General features: G+C 41.3%; 1 protein-coding gene across 2 annotated transcripts in view; it reads left to right on the forward strand.

The window, feature by feature from the left end:
* LOC144785237 (uncharacterized) overlaps nt 1-19,565 on the forward strand; it is a 196,357-nt gene extending 176,792 nt beyond the window's left edge. For both annotated transcript variants that reach the window (XM_078664256.1, XM_078664255.1), the window contains exon 2: nt 17,281-19,565. In XM_078664256.1, coding sequence (XP_078520382.1) covers nt 17,397-18,968 — 1,572 coding nt within the window. In that variant the 5' untranslated portion in view covers nt 17,281-17,396 and the 3' untranslated portion in view covers nt 18,969-19,565. The remainder of the gene's footprint in view (nt 1-17,280) is intronic.
* The last annotated feature ends 1,262 nt before the right edge of the window (nt 19,566-20,827 follow it).

The raw sequence follows: 20,827 nt of genomic DNA on the forward strand, positions 1-20,827 counted from the left end.
TGTTTCCTGCCTCCAAGCCAGACAATTCATATTGTCTAGTTTTGGACTACAGACACCTAAACTCCTGTTGCAAAACATTTGCAGTACAAAATGCACACAGTGCAGCACTGATGAATAACATTGTGCGTAAAAAATATAAAACCACATTAGATATTTCGAATGGGTTTTTCTGTCAAAATATTGCACCTGAAACTAGGCATTTGAACGCTTTCTCAATTATGGGGACACAGCGACAATTTTGCCGTCTCCCCCAGGGATTTAAGAATAGTCCTGGGTTATTTTCAGCAAGAGTAACAGAATTACTACAAATGTACGATGATGAGGCATTATCATATGTCGATGACATCTATCTTACCGACGACTATTTGGATGTGCACTTGAAAAGAGTGAATACCATAATACTTGGGTTCGCTTCTGAAGGGTACAAATTCAATTTTAAGAAATCATGAATTGCCCAACTTAACGTCCTATTCTTAGGATACGAGTTATCAAGTGAAGGCAAAAGCCTGGTAGCCAACTTCCTAGAGAAATGTGCGCTGATTCAACCTCCAAAGACGCTGAAAAACTTACAGTCAATTCTAGGTTTCCTGAATTTCGGAAGAACTTATTTTCTGAATTATGCAGAAAGGGTTAAACCTCTCTACGAACTAATCAAACCTGATTTCAAACCAACAAATTGGACTCAAACACACACAGAAATTTTGCGTTCAGTGCCAACAGACATGTTAGCAAAAACACAATTAGAAACACGTGACAACACGCGCAATCTTGTAATCCGAATCATCCCAGGGAGATGCGGATTCACATACCTGACCTTTAATGAAGGTGAAAAGGTACCAATAGCTTACAAATCACACTTTTACACACAAGTTGAAATAAAATTCACTTCTACAGAAAAAATTCTGGCAGCGGCTCAAACTGCAGTAGCAAAAGAGAGATCTCGCACAGGGTAAATGCATAATGATCGTTACACCTGTACCTGCCTTAGAGGCAGTGACAAAAGCAAGCATTCCCAATGCTAAGGCTTTATATCCGAAATGGATACAATGGGTTAATTCTCTTGCTGCAGCAGACGTCGAATATGTTTTTGACCCCTGCTTAAAGACACAAGAATTCCTACAATATGAATACGAATGTCCTCTGCGGACCGAGATTCTGCCTCTAGAGCATTACTGATGTATAATCTATACAGACGGATCAGCACAGCCCGCAATTGGGGGTAAACAAGCCTAAAGTGCTGCGTGCGCGATTGTTAAAGGTCGCTGGCGCGAAGGTAAATTTAGACCTATGGTCACTAAAACTCAATCACTCCGAGACTGTACAGCTCAGCGAGCTGAACTACAGGCTTTCAAGATGGCGCTTGAAAATACTGATCACAAATCTCCCACACTAATAGTGTGCGATTCGTACTTCTGCATTGAATCTTACAACAAGCACTTGCTGAACTGGGCTCGAAACGGTTTTAAAAATGCAAAAGGTGGCACAATTAAGCATAAAACACTTTGGGAATAAGTAGTTCTATTACAGAAAGAACTACAAAAGACTCACATGATTCATACACTGAGTCATCAGCGTGATGGCGTTCACGTTGCAGGGAATTCATTGGCTGATAAAGCCGCGAAGGCAGCTGTGCAAACTGCTTCCGTAGCTACGATCACTCGATCAAAAAGAGTAATAGACGGTGAAACAATACTAGCATTAAAAGCCTCAATGGAAGGCAGCTATGCAGCGTTACCTCTAAACTATCCACTCACAAATACATGCATAATTGATGCAAAGTCCGTTCATTTTGCTCGAATCCCTGGAGTGGGGGACAGAGTAATTCCAAACAGGAACCAGAGAGCTGCTTTGGTACACAAAGCACATATGGGAGAGGGTCTGAGACATCTAGGTATCTTAGAATCGCTAATACAACTAGAAGAGATGTACTGGTGGCCAGGGATGAGTGTCCAGGTTTATGAATTTTGGGATCAACTGCGATACCTGTTACGGATATCATAGGTTTGAACACCATCAGATACCTGACTACAGTGTAGCCAGCCCAGTTCAGACACCACTGTTAGACAGCATTAGACTATCTACACGCAAACGTCATAATGGACGAATGCGGTCCCACAAGCAGGTATTCCTTAGTGGTAAAAATTGTAAGACCTCACTAAGTGCTACACTTTTGTGCAAAGGTATTAATTTACACATAGCCTGCGAGGGTTCAGCAAATAACCTTTCATGCCATCTGCACGGTACACCCTCCGCAGTGATAGAACCAATTTTCAGGCAACTATCCAATGGCAGTTACGTGATGCTCAACGACCACAGCTGTTGTGGCATGTTTCCAGGAAAAGCGCATCTAGTCAGTGTCTCGTCCATGGTCACTTGTTGTATGCAAGTCTTGTATCCAACGCAAAATACAGACAGGGGGACGGCAATACGGCCTTCACTGAATATCTCTTCTATACGAATTGATACTTTAAGCAGAATGAAAGTCATTCTTTTACAAAAAACTGTGCCACTGACCTCGTCTAAAGAAACGTATGATCTGCAAGTTGCAAGGTCTTCTGCAGAAATACATGCATTATTATCAACAAACTGCCCAGTACATTTCGCAGAAATGTTAAGTCAAATCTTAAATATGTCTGATACCAGTGGCATCGCACATGTATTTAAGACAATTTTTTCGGGACTGTTAACACCATTTGAAGCAGTCCTCGGCATTTTTCCAAATTTTGTGCACTCTGTGTTCGGCGGCCTGCCTCTCATCTTGGGACTAGTAGCAGGAATTCTATTTTTATTCTTTCTGCTCTGATATGGCAAGTCCGGTCACCAGCAGCACCCAGAATACCATGGAACAATGCCTCCTTGCCATGAGGTATCGTGAGAGAATTTCACAGATTCTTGGCTTGGCTAATTTAAGAGATCTGAACACAACCTGGATCTATCGTTCAGAACAATCTGGCAAGATTGCATCTTACCTGTTCTACGATGCCTGCTTTGCGGACAAGAATGCGTGTTGGACATTTGTCTTACACTTCCATCAGTACTGCCATCGGATGTTGACGCTTTGCTAGGTCCAGTAACGGCTCATGCATCGTGTTGCCCCCAACGGCTGCCGATTCTGATGACGGCATTAATTGAGGCCTCACCGCCAAGTCTAACTGAGGGTGAGATACGGGCACACAGGTACCATCTACTGCGGACATTGCTAATGCATCAAACGCTGACGGCGATGATCCACACTTCTGCACTTTTGATCTGCTAACTGCAGTGGTTCCACTTTCACCTACTACGGTAGACGGTTTCTTTGCCAGCCTAGACGATCTGATGTTTTCTCCTGACACCGAGAATACATTTTGATTCATGCACACAGCATTCCCTGAACTCTGAAATTCGGCCTTCATTTTTATAAAAAAACCATCTACCAATTTGAACTTTTTCCAAAATAGAACTCTTTTGGCACAGAGTATTCTGCTTAAAGTAGAACTATTCTTAGAGAACAAGATTTCTGTTTGAAAACTTCCTAATGACAATATTTGGCCTAATAATCAGAACAAAAACGATTTAAATATTATGCTATGGGATGGTCTCGAAAACTTTCTTCCTTTCTGTAAAACTTCAGAAACATTTCATGTATGTAATTTTGTAGTTTACAAATGATAGAATGTATACTATGCTTCATGTCTATAGAGACCTGTTTGTTCTATACTGGTTACATTTAAACAAGCCTTTTCAAATGCAATTTGTATATTGTATTTTGGGTGGGAATGTAAACACTAGCTTTAGATATGTTCAGTGCTTATAAGTTTAGTTTTATTGAACTTAAAATCGTGGAGTGGGTGTTGTAAATGAATCTAGGACTCTAGTGTAGTTTTTCCTGATTCATGCCCTTATATAGGTATAGATTATCCGATCCTTATATAGGCATATAAATCATTACCATATTTAGACTGAGCCTATGCAGCCCAAATACGGCATGGCTACTTTCACTAAATTCCAAGAATCAACAACGATTTATTAGAGAAACCAGCCTTCAGCAGCTAGGGACTTCCCCATGCCTGAATACTAATTTATCTAGGAAATCATGGACTTTTCAAAGAACTGAGTCTTTGATGATGTTATTAAGTCCAATCACACGTCAAACTCGGCACCTTCAAAGTAAAAATATGCCTAGATTTGCCCAGATAAACACACGGTGGTTTGGAGCAGATCGACGTACTACTTGCCCGACGCCCTGCAGCAGCGAGTGCCGAAGGAAGCTGACCCTCCAGCAGACACACAGAGAGACGCTGTCTTTTCTCCTGCCGAGAAATCCAGCTCCAGTGTTTCCAGACTACCCTTGCGGGTTACTGGGAATCGAGTCCTGAGAGAGAGATACAAGACCTCCTTCATTCTAAACCGAGGTACAGAGCTGATTAGACCCTTAAAGAATTCTTGGACAGACTCTTGGCAGAGAAATACTAAACTTAAGCTACTCCTCACTTACTTCTTCCCTTGTACTAGACTTAGGTTAGGTTCACCGGGGTAGGCGTATTTTAGAAGCACCAGTTGAGTACTTTTAGTCATTATTGTATCACCGTATGTATTTTATATGTTTTAGGCAATTTATGGCTTAGAAACCATATCATGCTTTTACAGTACTACGTTATAATAATTTTCGTATTATATGCCTTTCACTTTATAACCAGTATTACGATTGTAGCAGTATATTTCTTATGCTCGAGAAAGAATACTGTTCAATAAATACTTTTTATTGAAAACGCCCGTCTCTCTATTTCTCATCACCTCTGGTGAAACGAAGCATGCATGATTGACTGAGTAAAATAGATATCTTCTGTTTACGCAACTCTAGAGATACGTTTCTTGTCCTGGGGAAACAAAGTTGTCATGTTTATGCGGTTGTCAGAAACTAATCCCTTCTTGTGAATTCGAGAAAGTTTCTAGTGACCTCTGAGCTAGCCGGCACTCACAATTAAGTCCAATAGATTCGGTAGAGACCTAGTCGACCTCAGTCCTACGTCTAAACTACAGGATTTATTATTCCAATGTGCAGAGCCTATTTGGAATATAGGAACTACACTACAAGAGTCTAGTCCCAGTGAAGGGACTTTTTTGTGCCTATTGTGTGTTGAAATAGAACATCGATTTTTTATAAGCTAATTTTATTTGGAAATGTAAACCATTTCAAGAAAGGCCTATTTTGAAACCAGAGGGCTAATTGCCTCTTTTCAAGGGACTTGAAACATCTACACTTTAAAATAGAGTACAACATTGCCATCCATTTCTCCTAATATTTTACCATCTAAGCTAAAATGTTGGTTTGGCCTTGCCTAATTGCACTGCCAGATAAAGATGCAGGATGTAGCAATGGAAAGTGCAGAATGGGCTGAAAAGTATTTGTACTTTGTCTAGATGCCTTTACATAAGTGGCTTGGTCGAATGGACACTGGCATACTGCAAACAAGGCAGAAAGAGCTACTCCTCAAGCCTAAGTTCATATGTTTAAACAGAAATGAGATAATATGACCCTGCAGAAGAATTGAAGCTGATTAGTGTTAACATTTCCGAACCGGCAGAGCAAGGGGTAGGTCGGAAGCCCGAATTGTGCAATGACTACTAGGTGTCTTAAATCCTCATAATACTGCACAAGATGAAAACCTATGTTTGGGTACAGTGAAATTCAGTGAGGCTGCCAGCTGACAGGCATTAATCGGCGAAGTCAAGGAAGAGCACCATTGTCTAATGGAGGTATAAGGTTACAGAAAATAATTTATTCCCATACAGTGGAATTGATTCCTGCCAACTCTCATGAATTCTCACAGCCGAATCAAGCTTGGGTGCAGGGGCATATCTATCAATTATTACAGAGGCACGTAGAGATTAAGTGATTTGCCTGAGAAACCTGCTGCCTGTTGCCATTAGACTCACCTGGATCCATCTGCTTTGCCAAACAGTCCCGGGGGGACTGCAATGATCTCCACAACTCCCGCGTGCAGCCAGCAGCAGGGGGACCACAACTCCCATCGGCACCCAGCTGACACCGAGCACCACGTCATAGCGGCATTGCCAGGAGATGCTATAAGAACTCTGGTGGATTCCCACGGCGCAGGACGCCCGAGAAACCTGTCGCCATTAGACTCACCTGGATCCATCTGCCTTGCCAAACAGTCCCGGGGGGACTGCAACGATCTCCACAACTCCCGCGTGCAGCCAGCAGCAGGGGGACCACAACTCCCATCGGCACCCAGCTGACGCCGAGCACCGCGTCATAGCGGTAGCGCCAGGAGGCGCTACAAGAACTCTTGTGGACTCCTGCGGCATGGGACACCCGAGAAACCTGCTGCCTGTCACCATTAGACTCACCTGGATCCATCTGCCTTGCCAAACAGTCCCGGGGGGGCTGCAATGATCTCCACAACTCCCGCGTGCAGCCAGCAGCAGGGGGTCCACAAATCCCATCGGCACCCAGCTGACGGCGAGTACCGCGTCATAGCAGCAGCGCCAGGAGGCGCTACAAGAACTCTCGTGGACTCCCGCGGCACGGGACACGCCCGGGCGTGCCCGGGTGCTGCCTGGGCCAAGGGCTGGCCCGTCCTGCGCCCGTCCCGTGACAGGTAGAGGCAGGGCAGGGCCACCCCCCCTGGACTTTTCATGATCAATTAACCACTTAAAGACTACTGCCTTGGAAGTTACTGCTGGACTACAATTTCACTCCACTTAAACAGCAAGTAGTCCATTTTTGGGGGGGACATGGAATTATACTATCCTTTGCAACTGTTATTTTAGACTGTGCAGCTACCTCTCTGTTTAAATATTAATGTGTTTGAGTTAATTGCCACCGGGAATTTATAGTTTGGGACATTTCAATTGTTGCGAGGAGTGCCTGGGTCAACTAAACTGTATCTTAATCTAGAATTGTACTTGATTAGCAACTAGATCAAGGGGCGTTCTACATAAACAAATAAAGCTTTACAATGGGGAAATCTACCTGCTTCCCAAAAAAAAAGCAACTCGGGTTCAACCTGTCACATCCACGCCACCGCCAGTGACATTAATTGACAACATGTTGCAAAGGGGTCTAGGTGTTGTCATTTCTGAAATTCAACAGACTGAAAGGCGGCTTTTATTCACCCCGGATCTTTGTTTGCCCACTTTAGATTCATCTATTGAAACCAACCTGCCTGGTACCCTGATATCTCCTGAAGATGTGATTATGTCACCTCCACTTCAAGTGGACTCTGAGTTAGATTTAACTTTACTGCCAAATAAGGGTATGGCCACTCGCAAAAAGGGGAAGCATAAGCAGACAGTCGACAGGGCGACCTATAAAAAGAAGGCAAGAATAGGGTGTGACCCAGAAGTGGAAGTTTCTACTTATCGGGACCCCACAATAGAGCCTTCAACTGTGCCTACTGCTGCAACAAAGTCCCCAGCTTGGGCCCAGTCTTTAATAGCTGAACTTTTGACTCAACTTGGTGACCTGATTAGGCAAGAGGATTTCTCCATTAGCTGATCAACTAAAATCACTGACAACCTTGGTAACAACGAGGCAAACTCAACCTACCCCTATTGAAACAGCCCATGGAGTAAAGGGGGGAGGACCAATTGTCAACCTAAATCAATGCCATTGGGTGCCCACAGACAAATATGTGACCACTAGCAGCCAAAGTCCCACCACAAGACAGTCCACTAGTCAGGGCCCTAGCAGTATTCCACAGCCTTTGGTTGCACAGCGTGAGCATGACCAAACTACAAATACTATACTGAGGCCAGCTCCTGCTGTGACAGAGAGTCGTCAGCAAAGGGCCCGCCCCCCTCCCAAACCTGCTAGTACAAGGGAGGATCGGGATACAAGGATCAAAGAGACAAGGGGTAAGGGTGATGCTGATTTGCCAACTATACACCTTCCTCCAGAATCATTACCTTATGTAGTTGTTCTAACTGGGGTCCCTCCCTTAAATGGTTCCCAGAGGGAGTCGCAGCTGGAACTTTTGAACAAGATTTTCTTCTGGCTAGCATCAAACAGTCACTTCCCCTACGAGAGGGCAGGGGAAATTTTTATGGTACAGAGAGTGGATTGAGTGGGACCTAACAAAAAAAATATTTTGGGTGATTGCGTGGTCGTTAATTTTAAAATCCCCAGACGGTAAGCTCTTTACTCAACAATAGAAGTTTTCCTGATGAGATCCACACAGGAGTGAGAATGCCCCCTCTAGATCACTTTTACTACAACTGCTCCAACCAGGATAAGCCAATGACTCTCTATGGGCATATCAAACAGAGGGAGGAGGGACAACACCTGACCCGCAGATATTTTACCGACAGGCCTCCTTTCTATGACTTGCTGGTAAACAATCGCTATGGACCCTTGGAAGATGTTGATTGACCATCAACCACCGAACCCTCGGGCTCCGCTAAGACTAGAAAGGAAAATCAGGAAGGGAATGTGCTGTCAACTATAGGGAACCCGTACCGGACTTCTTCTGTTGTTTTGAGTACCGAACTAGGGACACGTGTGGCTGACCCCGAGGGATGGGGTTGTGGTATGTCAATTTTCCCCCTCTCCATCGGAGATTATACTAACCACCACCATTAATCTCCCTAATGATACCGTAAAGTCGTTAAACTGCCAAAAGAAAACCGAAATTCCCCCTAAAACATTGAGTGGAGTATTTAGTTCTGGTAGAGTCTTGAAGATCTTATTCTGGAATGTGGCTGGCATCAAGGGCAAACTATCTTCTCCTGAATGGGGTTTGTTCGTCGATCAGTTTGATGTGTGCCTGTTCCAGGAGACATGGGCAAGTGAGGATTGTGCAAGGGTGGGTTTTGTCACATTTAACATACCAGCCACCACCAGAGGGAGGGGAAGGCCGTCCGGTGGATTATCTATTTGGGGAGCCTCTCATGTGGGTTGTAATCCTACCACTTTAAATAGCTACTCCCATGATATCCAATTGGTAATGCTCACTTTTCCCTCCAAACTGAGATTTGCAATTATTAACATCTACTCGCGGCCTGTAACTCTGGCCCAGGAATGTAAAACTCTTGAGGAGCTAAACCTCCTCATCCCGAAGGTGCCGCTTAATTCAGGACTGATAGTGGGGGGAGATTTAAATTGCCACTTTGAACCCCTTGCAGGCACTAATGATGCTATTACCAAAGACGAGGACCTGCAGTGGGCCATACCTGATCCACACACTCACCCAGTTAAATCTTGGTCTCCCTTAGTACTCCAAAGCAACGCCATCTTTTTAAATCACTCCCTGAGGGCCTGTAATGGCCGAACTTCCTCGGATAGGCCGAGTAAGCCTACTTTTATTAGAACCGGCCAGGCTTCTCACGTAGACTACATTATGGTAGAGTGTAGGTCATGGCATAGGGTTATGGGTTTTGAGGTCATCCCACGTGTTGATAGTGACCATAATGCTTTGACATTAACATTTAAGATCCCGGAATCAGGTATATCTCCAGCTAGTAAGGCCCCCATTGATGATAGGTTAACCCTTACCAATAATAGGAGAAGAATAAAGTGGGGGACATTGAAACAGTCTCCAGAGAAGTTGCGAGCACTGTGTGAATTGATTATTCCAATACTGCAGCAACTTGGTATTGCTCTAACCGATGAGGATAATTTTGCCCACACCCACATGGTTGCACCACTCCATAGTCAGCTGATAGACAACTTAGCCGATATTTTAAATCCTATTACCCACCCAAAGAAAAACAGAACGCCACCACATACGTGGTATAATGACAGCTGTCGCAAGGCTAAACGAGCGTTGTTAGCGGCTATCAAAGGGAAAAATAAGACCCTAACAAAAATTAGGCAGGCCCAGTACAAAGAAGTTGTCCTCAGCGCTAAATTGTCCTCGGAAGAAAATAAATGGTCGGATATTAAAACCGCCCTGTTGATCCGGGACATGAAAACATTCTGGGCCATAGTAAGAACGGGTAGCAAGGAGGCTAATCTTGTGGGTGAACCAAATTTACCAGCAGAATTGTGGACCGAGCACTTCAAAGCACTGTACGCAACCGACCTAAAACAGGATGCTCAAAGAAAACCCACGGGCACACTTTGTTTACAGACTAGTTGCGCAGAGGATAAATCAGCACTAGCTTCTAGACAGGTAAATGAGGTCCATGAAGGGATAACATTACGTGAGGTCATTTCAGCTCTAGAAAAACTACCAGCCGGAAAAGCACCAGGTTTAGACAAACTCCCCGGGGACCTGTTCCAGGAAGAACCGACTATCAGGGGCCCTTATTTGTGGGTGCTATTTAGTGCCATCATAAACGGTATGCCCATTCCTGACACCTGGGCTGGGGCCGAAATAGTCCCAATTTTCAAAAAGGGCTCTCCATTACACCCTGAAAACTATAGACCGATCAAGTTGATCGATGTCACGCAAAAACTCTTTGCTCGGGTAATACTAGAACGGATACAGGGCTGGCTGGAAGAAAATGACATCATTAGCCCCTATCAAGCTGGATTAGGAAAAACACCTCCACAGTGGACCAAGTATTTAGATTTCAACTAATTACTTGGAAGATGGTATCAATAGAGGGTGGCAGCCTTTACTTGATATTCGTGGACCTGAAAACGGCCTTTGATCTTGTGCCCAGACCCAAACTTTGGGGGGTCCTAAGAGACATGGGGATTCCATCTTATCTACTTGATCTGCTCAACAAGCTGCATGACGCCACCTATGCTCAAGTAAGATGTGGAAGGGGAGGAGAATTAACCAACAGACTCCCAGTTGGCAGGGCTATGTGCTCGCACCGACCCTGTTTTGCCGCTTTGTCATCGCACTCTTCCCACTACTTGCAGAGGTCGTAGATAATGATGCCCCGAAGTTAGCAAGCACCAAGGTGGCAGCACTGATGTTTGCTGACGATACCCTTCTGTTATCCAAGACGCCGATGGGTATCCAGAGGTTATTGGATAGGTTTGCTGTATTTTGCAATACCAGGGGTTTGGCGATTAACACCACCAAAACCAAGTTCATGATTGTTAATCCACCTAAGACAACACGGCCCAATCCACAACTGAATGGGTTAGCTTTGGAAAGGGTGTCTGTCTTCAAGCACCTGGGTGTCACCCTTACAGAAGACATGCAGTGGGTGGCCCAGATAGCCAAAGCCAAGCTCAAGTTAGCCCAGATTGCTGGGAGTATAGCCAAAATGGTAAGGGAATCACCAACTAGACCCATTGGCCCCGCAATTGAGATGTATAGGGCGCAAGCGAGGAGAGCCACATTGTATGGGGCGGAACTCTGGGGACACTGTTCGTCCGCTCCCATAACTGCAGTGGAGAACAGTTTCCTTAGACAAATCGTGGGCCTTCCAGCTAGTACCCCGCTAATTCCCCTGCGATTAGATCTTGGCATCTCCCCGATTGAAGATGAGGTTGCCCTAAGATTTTTCGGTTTTTCGGTTTTTCGAGCTATAATACCGAGGATCTATCAAACCCAAAAGCTCAAGGCACTCACTTAAACCCAAAATTAGGCACTCTTATAATACAGTTTCTCACTGTGAAGGATAACTATAAACTTGAAACCTTTATGGATGATCTCCTTCCACAGGCAGCAAGGAAACTGTATGTGCAGTTCAGACATAGTACCTTACCCGTACGTGCTTTTACCAACAAATGGGTTGGGCATTATGAACATGGGTGCCCTGCATGCAAGCAGGAAACATAATTGCATGTCTTATTTTTCTGCCCAGGTTACCAGGAAGCAAGGCGATATTGGCTAGTACAACTCTGCCGGAATTTGGGGTTCGAGAACTATAGGAAGGCATTTTGAGTTCTAAAATATGATACCTCCAAACCCATAGTGATTGCTGTCTCTCGCTATTTAAATACAATGTGGCAAAGGAGATGGGGCTTTATTGAAAAGGAAAAACAATCACAAATTGCCAATCGGCATGTATCATTAACATAAAGTGACCAGCATGAGATTAGTATATTTGAGATACAGTTTTTTTAAATTGTGCTTTTATATAAAAGTTTTTATGATGATGTGATTTTATTGTAATCTGTGTATTTTTAATTATTTTTTGAAATATTTCTGTTATCTCTTGTCTGCTGAGTACACTAACATTAATTGAAATGATTGCTTTTTAGTCACGCCCATTTTTTATGTCCTCCTTATCTCCCACCCTATTCCTCTTGGTAAAATCCTTTTTCACGATTTCACAAACCTGTAACTGAATTTATTTTAGAGTTGATGTCCTGAATTGTGTGAGCTGCTTATATTTGTTTATCATTGTGTTGTTTTGTGTATACTTTTATGGTCCTAGTGACCGAAATAAAGGTTTTCGAATGAACGAACGAAGAAGCCTTCCAACGTTAGGGAATGCCAGCCACTAGTGTCTTATACCTATCCACCATTAGAGAAGACAAGAGGGTCTGAAGATTCATGAGGCTCTGTACCCACCTCAAGAAGTAGCTCCCAAATGCGTTTGAGTTCAACCTGCAAAAGGGCTTGGTGGCCAATTATCAGTTACCCAGTTCATCACATCAAAGCAGGGGAGATCTCTCCTCTACACATATAGACAGTTGGATCACTGACTAAATATCGAGGGACAAAATATAGACTACCCAAAATATAGATTCCAAAATATCGACAGACAAAATATCGAATTCCTATCTCCAAACAGGTAAGTACCAAAATATCGACCCCAAAATATCATTTATATATATATACATTATAAAAATATTGAATATCTTAAAATTAATGTAATATAAATAGCTAAAATATACTTAAAATACTTAAATTACCTTAAAATTATTAAATAAATAATTTAACTTATATAAAAAAAAAATACAATCATATCTGTTAAAACATATATATATATTAACATAATATTAATAAAAAAGACACAATATTATTACTGTAGGATAGCGGAGGTGTAAAAATTACTATTCCCACTCCTGGAAGTGCAACAGTAGGGAAAGCGTTGGATAGCGTAGGGGTAAAAATTACTATTCCCACTCCAAAGAGTGCAACAGTAGGGAAAGCATTGGATAGCGTACGGGTAAAAATTACTATTCCCACTCCAGAGAGTGCAACAGTAGGGAAAGCGTTGGTTAGCATAGGGGTAAAAATTACTATTGCCACTCCAGAGAGTGCAACAGTAGGGAAAGCCTTGGATAGCGTAGGAGTAAAAATGACTATTCCCACTCCAGAGAGTGCAACAGTAGGGAAAGCGTTGGATAGCGTAGGGGTAAAAATTACTATTCCCACTCCAGAGAGTGCAACAGTAGGGCAAGCGTTGGATAGCGCAGGGGTAAAAATTACTATTCCCACTCCAGAGAGTGCAACAGTAGGGAAAGCGTTGGATAGCGTAGGGGTAAAAATTACTAATCCCACTCCAGAGAGTGCAACAGTAGGGAAAGCGTTGGATAGCGTAGGGGTAAAAATTACTATTCCCACTCCAGAGAGTGCAACAGTAGGGAAAGCGTTGGATAGCGCAGGGGTAAAAATTACTATTCCCACTCCAGAGAGTACAACAGTAGGGAAAACGTTGGATAGCGTAGGGGTTAAAATTACTATTCCTACTCCAGAGAGTGCAACAGTAGGGAAAACGTTGGATAGCGTAGGGGTAAAAATGACTATTCCCACTCCAAATAGTGCAACAGTAGGGAAAGCATTGGATAGCGTAGGGGTAAAAATTACTATTCCCACTCCAGAGAGTGCAACAGTAGGGAAAGCGTTGGTTAGCATAGGGGTAAAAATTACTATTCCCACTCCAGAGAGTGCAACAGTAGGTAAAGCGTTGGATAGCGTAGGAGTAAAAATTACTATTCCCACTCCAGAGAGTGCAACAGTAGGGAAAGCGTTGGATAGCGTAGGGGTAAAAATTACTATTCCCACTCCAGAGAGTGCAACAGTAGGGAAAGCGTTGGATAGCGCAGGGGTAAAAATTACTATTCCCACTCCAGAGAGTGCAACAGTAGGGAAAGCGTTGGATAGCGTAGGGGTAAAAATTACTAATCCCACTCCAGAGAGTGCAACAGTAGGGAAAGCGTTGGATAGCGTAGGGGTAAAAATTACTATTCCCACTCCAGAGAGTGCAACAGTAGGGAAAGCGTTGGATAGCGCAGGGGTAAAAATTACTATTCCCACTCCAGAGAGTGCAACAGTAGGGAAAACGTTGGATAGCGTAGGGGTTAAAATTACTATTCCTACTCCAGAGAGTGCAACAGTAGGGAAAACGTTGGATAGCGTAGGGGTTAAAATTACTATTCCTACTCCACACAGTGCAACAGTGGGGAAAGCGTTGGATAGCGTAGGAGTAAAAATTACTATTCCCACTCCAGAGATTGCAACAGTAGGGAAAGCGTTGGACAGCATAGGGGTAAAAATTACTATTCCCACTCCAGAGAGTGCAACAGTAGGGAAAGCGTTGGATAGCGTAGGGGTAAAAATTACTATTCCCACTCCAGAGAGTGCAACAGTAGGGAAAGCATTGGATAGCGTAGGGGTAAAAATTACTATTTCCACTCCAGAGAGTGCAACAGTAGGGAAAGCGTTGGATAGCGCAGGGGTAAAAATTACTATTCCCACTCCAGAGAGTGCAACAGTAGGGAAAACGTTGGATAGCGTAGGGGTTACAATTACTATTCCTACTCCAGAGAGTGCAACATAAGGGAAAACTTTGGATAGCGTAGGTGTTAAAATTACTATTCCTACTCCACACAGTGCAACAGTGGGGAAAGCGTTGGATAGCGTAGGAGTAAAAATTACTATTCCCACTCCAGAGTGCAACAGTAGGGAAAGCGTTGGATAGCGTAGGGGTAAAAATTACTATTCCCACCCCAGAGAGTGCAACAGTAGGGAAAGCGTTGGATAGCGTAGGGGTAAAAATTACTATTCCTACTCCAGAGAGTGCAACAGTAGGGAAAACGTTGGATAGCGTAGGGGTAAAAATTACTATTCCCACTCCGGAGAGGGCAACAGTAGGGAAAGCGTTGGATAGCGTGGGGGTAAAAATTACTATTCAGAGAGTGCAACAGTAGGGAAAGCGTTGGATAGCGTAGGGGTAAAAATTACTATTCCCACTCCAGAGAGAGCAACAGTAAGGAAAGTGTTGGATAGCGTAGGGGTAAAAATTACTATTCCCACTCCAGAGAGTGCAACAGTAGGGAAAACGTTGGATAGCGTAGGGGTAAAAATTACTATTCCCACTCCAGAGAGTGCAACAGTAGGGAAAGTGTTGGATAGCGTAGGGGTAAAAATTACTATTCCCACTCCAGAGAGTGCAACAGTAGGGAAAGCGTTGGATAGCGTAGGGGTAAAAATTACTATTCCCACTCCAGAGAGTGCAACAGTAGGGAAAGCGTAGGATAGCGTAGGGGTAAAATTTACTATTCCCACTCCAGAGAGTACAACAGTAGGGAAAGCGTTGGATAGCGTAGGGGTAAAAATTACTATTCCTACTTCAGAGAGTGCAACAGTAGGGAAAGCGATGGATAGCATAGGGGTAAATTTTACTATTCCCACTCTAGTGAAAATAAATTAATATAAATCACATAATCATCAATTAATCAATTAATACAAATTAATTATCAATTAAGAAATAATTAATTACCAATTAAAAATTATTTAACAATTTATTCAAAATAAATACCAATTAATTAATGAACATATTTAATTAATTATAATTAAATTACTTCCCACCCTATTCCCCTATAATCCCACAACCCGCTACAGAAAATAAATTAATTTAATTCACATAATTATCAATTAATCAATTAATAAAAAATATTTATCAATTAAGAATTAATTAATTACCAATTAAAAATTAATTAACAATGTATTCTAAATAAATACCAATTAATTAATTAACATATTTAATTAATTATAATTAAATTACTTCCCACCCTATTCCCCTATAAACCCACAACCCGCTACAGTAAATAAATTAATTTAATTCACATAATTATCAATTAATCAATTAATAAAAAATATTTATCAATTAAGAATTAATTAATTACCAATTAAAAATTAATTAACAATTTATTCTAAATAACTACCAATTAATTAATTAACATATTTAATAATTATAATTAAATTACTTCCCACCCTATTCCCCTATAAACCCACAACCCGCTACAGAATTAAATTACACAATAATTAAATAACATAAAATTAATTACTTAAAATAAATTACAAAAATATATACACTTTTCACACATATACTAACATAAAAAACACTTTAAAAATTGCGATATTATTAAAAATTCGATATTTTTAATAAACTTTATTATGTACTTCGATATTTTGACTGTCTATATTTTTTAAATCGATATTACGTTATTTACCTTCAAAACGATATTTTTGATGTCTATATTCTGTCCATTCGATATTTTGTCCATTCTATATTTTGGACTCGATATTTTGGTTTGTCTATATTTTGGATTCGATATTTTGACCATTTACCAGACAGTTGTGACTAGTGTACAACTGATATAATTTAAAACGTGATTTGCTCTCCTCAATAACTGATTTTCTAATAAAAAAATAAATGCTACTGACTTCTCTTGCCATCACGTGCCATCCACTACATATGAATTCAGCATAGAACCATGTCTGAAAATGTCCTTTCATTCCTTTTGTTACCCATATGACACTTTATCGACAGAAAGCCTGACTCTCGATTTGCCCCCTCGTCCTTTCTGTGGGCAAGCTTCCTTGGCAGCACATTTAGCCTTGATGAGACTTCTCTCTGGTACAATCAGAGATCAGGTCTTTGTTGTGTGCAGACCAACATCCTGGGTCTCTGGCAAATTTCCCCTCCTTGAGAACATGAGTCAGTGTGACTTTCAGGATCACCATTCTAGGAAGGCAAGGAGGTGTGGATCTTTTCTTCAATCACAGCTTGACAAGACTACTCTCTACATAGTTATTCATTCTATTAATATCTATAAGGAGCTACAGGCATTCATAAATAAAGTGAGCCCTGGATGCCTTTTGAATGAACAGCATTATAGAGACGTTTTAGTCGGTGTTCAGACCTTTGTGGGGCTATTGTGATATTCATGAGCTGAATATATTTGTACTTTTGAGAATATTGTATATTATTTCTGTCAGCCTTACTATTAATTCTGGGTATTTGGTAACACTACAATACCAGAATGACAATCTATGTAGCAAAATAGTACCCATGTCTCTGTGTTATAAATTACAAACAGTTGCCTTACCATTGGGAATTAGGTAAAATTAAACTAGGAGTCTTTTTTCACAAAAACTTGATTATGAAATCTAATTTTTCCTTTTCCATCAGGTGAAGAAGATATTTGGATGAAAATTAAGGAAGAAATTAGGAATGAGGATTTAGGTTCAGAGACTTCAAATTTGATATATGACCAGTAAACATTAAGTGGAGGCTACTATTCCCTAATGGAGCATCACCATGAGCACAAAAGTAGTCCAAAAATGAGTCCCGGGTGCTCTATTGGGGGCTTTGATCAGTGTAACAGAAGTTACATTAAAGAGCCTAAGGAATCAAAACTGGAATCTTCCTTTGCATGTTTTAACTGTGGCAAAACATTCAGACAGAAGCAATACATCACTGATCACACAAGTAATTACATGGAGGAAGACTCCTACAAATACACCAACGGTGAAAAAGGGTTTGTTCAAAAGATGGCACCCCATAAGATATGCATGAAAAAGAAAAACAAGTGTTTGTGTGATGAGCACATTTGCAAGGCACAGAGCCAAATACGTCACCTCAGAATACATGCTAAAGAGATGCCATATCAGTGTAGTGAGTGTGCAAAAAGCTTTAGCTCAAGCAAAGATTTCATGAAGCACCAGATAACCCATGGCATTGTGAAGTCACGCGGATGTGCTAGCTGTGGGTGTGAGTTCAGCAAAGGGACAGACATTGTCGTGGGTGAAACTACAGATATGGAAGAGAAACTCTCCTTTTGTATAGACTGTGAAAATATATTAAAAGAAAAGCCCAGTCTATTTGACTATCCATCAGGGATAAATAGCTACAGTCATTCAGGCTGTGACAAAATCTTCCAGCCACAGTATGACATTACAGATTTGAAAACCAAGACACAATTTGGCTTTCATGCTCTTGGCAAAGAACCCAAGAAGGCAAAACCACAAGACCACAGTACTAATACAACAGCTTCAATAATACATGAAGAGGCTTCTAAAGATGGGAAACTCTATGTGTGCCCCGATTGTGGTAAATGCTATACTCACAAAACAGACTTGCTTGCACACGAAAAAATCAATTCTTGGGCAAATTGTTGTTTTTGCCCTGACTGCGGTAAATGCTTTGAACGAAAGGGGAATCTGAAACTACACCTTACGATCCACAATAACTGTTCACAGATAAATAAAAAAGAGATCAGTGGGACCCTACTGAAGTCCAACTGCGTGGAAACACAAAAGGCAGGCCATAATAGTGTTTTGTATAAATGTGTTAAATGTGGGCAGAGCTTCAACCAGAATTCAGATCTAATTCAACATAAACAAATCCACAAAAGACTATTTAGATGTTCTGAGTGCGGGAAGACCTTCCAGCAGAAATCCCATCTAGTGAGACATCAGGAAATTCACCCAGTGGACAATCTTTTTGGATGTGGTGAGTGTGGAAAAAGTTTCAACAACAAGCGTGCTCTCTTCCGACACCAGGCAGTTCACAATGGACAGCGACCTTATCCCTGCACTGTGTGTGGCAAGCGCTTCCTCTGCAACCAGACCTTCTCAATTCATCAAAGGATCCACACTGGGGAAAAACCTTTTACCTGCAGTGAATGTGGCAAAAGCTTCACCCAGAAAATCTGCCTGGTTAGGCATGAGAGAATCCACACTGGAGAGAAGCCGTACTCTTGTCCTGAGTGTGGCAAGGGCTTTGCTCGGAAAGGCAGCCTCACATCACACCAGAAGCTGCACTTCTCAGGTCCACCAAAGTCTGAGCTTGAGATTGTGAAAGTCCTTATTCTGTAGCTGCATTAAAACTGTTCAGAATCCTTAGCTCAAGAATTATCATCAAAGGAAACTCTGTAATTGCTCAAATAATTTTTTGCATTGAAGTTACAAAATGTAACTAGAATTATTTTATGACTAGATGTCAAAGCTTAATTTCATTCATGCAAAATGAGTACATGGTAACAACGTGAACATTAAATGATGCTTACAACTATAACTGATTTTAACTGAATGTGTGATTATATTCTTTAAATTTACTGCAGAGACTGCTCAGAACTTTTTTTCCAGGAAATGTATACTATGAATGTTAATACACATTGATTGTCATCTTTCATTTAGAGGAACGAGGCATGAGGTTGTGCGGATGTGCCTTGCCCTTTTCTCCTGCTACTGGGCCCGATAATTCTAATAAATATTAAAGTTAATGCCTGCTCTAACTCTGAAAATATCCGTTAGAGTACCTACAAGGTTTATTATGTCTCCGGAGCATTCTGGATAGTTTCTTTAATATTTGAAGCAAGAACTAAATTTCTCTAGGTCTGAAGCACGTACCTTGGCTTTCGGTGCCTCCAAGATCCTCTCCTGGACATTAATATTATTACCATTATTAGGTTTAGAGGTAATGGTTTCTGTTGGCTGTTATTAATCTTATTAGTATTAGTGGCATTAGTAGTATGGTGGCATTCTATGCTACATACCATGATTCACAATTCATAAATTCATAAAGTATTTGAAAGCTTTATTCACACATGTAGCAATATAATGGATACAGGTATTCGTTTTTCCAAAGTAAAAAGGGTAAAATTCTTTACTTTTCATCCAGATGTTTGCATACAAATTATTTAAAGCTCTCAGAATGGCTCAATACAATGGTTGATAATGCCATCAAATATAGCAATCTTCTACCCACGGAAAACATAGTAAATACAGATTATTGTTCACATAAGGAATCTTTGTGTACTATCTAAATCATGAACTAAGGAGCAATTTTAACATGTACATTTAAATCTTCTAAATGATTACTAATTTGAACAAAGGGATTTTAACCTTTCATTCTATGAATACATTCCACAACGAAATATATAGCCGAGTGTGCAACTAATACTAACTCATGGGACTCAGAAATAAGAATACAATACTTTTTTCATACATTCAGTGCAGACCCCATTCCCTTCCATTGTTCCATAGCATCTGTGAGTGGCAGTGTTCCAAATTTAAATAAAAAAGGTCATTAAGTAGATTTGGTACCAATTCCATAAAATCAAGCCATTTTTTTCAGGGTGATTATTTGAACTTCAAATACATTTGAGTAATGCTGCTTTTTCAAGCATCCTGTATGGTCTGATGTATATATGTATGTGGTATTTGTACAGCACGATTAGGCTGACAGAAAGCAGTGTGCTGAACAAGTACAAAGGCTAATGAGTTATTGTAGGGATATCTACATTTGGAGAACAGATATGCACTGCTACAGCATCATAATGTACTGCTCTTTACAGAAGCGTTAGCTTTTTCCTTGATTGGAGCAGGGCATTTTGAATGAATGAAGTGATATTGTTCCAGATCTGCATTTTCGTTTGTTACTAATATGAAACAATATTCATATCTCCAAACTTCAGCTCTGTATACAACTATTGTACAGAACTGAACATAAGGAGATCTTTAATATTCGGTTGTGTAATGCAACAGCGCATGACTTTACAATGCATGGCTTTACAACGCTTTCATTACAATGCATATGTCTGTACCATGCATGCCTTTACCACACATGCCACACATGGTCGGAAACAACCACTTGCTATAAAACCATCTCCTGTGATCCCCTTGTTTGGTAGAGCCCCCTATTCCTAAACCTCAAGTTACTAGCCTTGGTGTCA

Source organism: Lissotriton helveticus, chromosome 10 (assembly GCF_964261635.1).
Source record: "Lissotriton helveticus chromosome 10, aLisHel1.1, whole genome shotgun sequence".
Taxonomy (NCBI): Eukaryota; Metazoa; Chordata; class Amphibia; order Caudata; family Salamandridae; genus Lissotriton; species Lissotriton helveticus.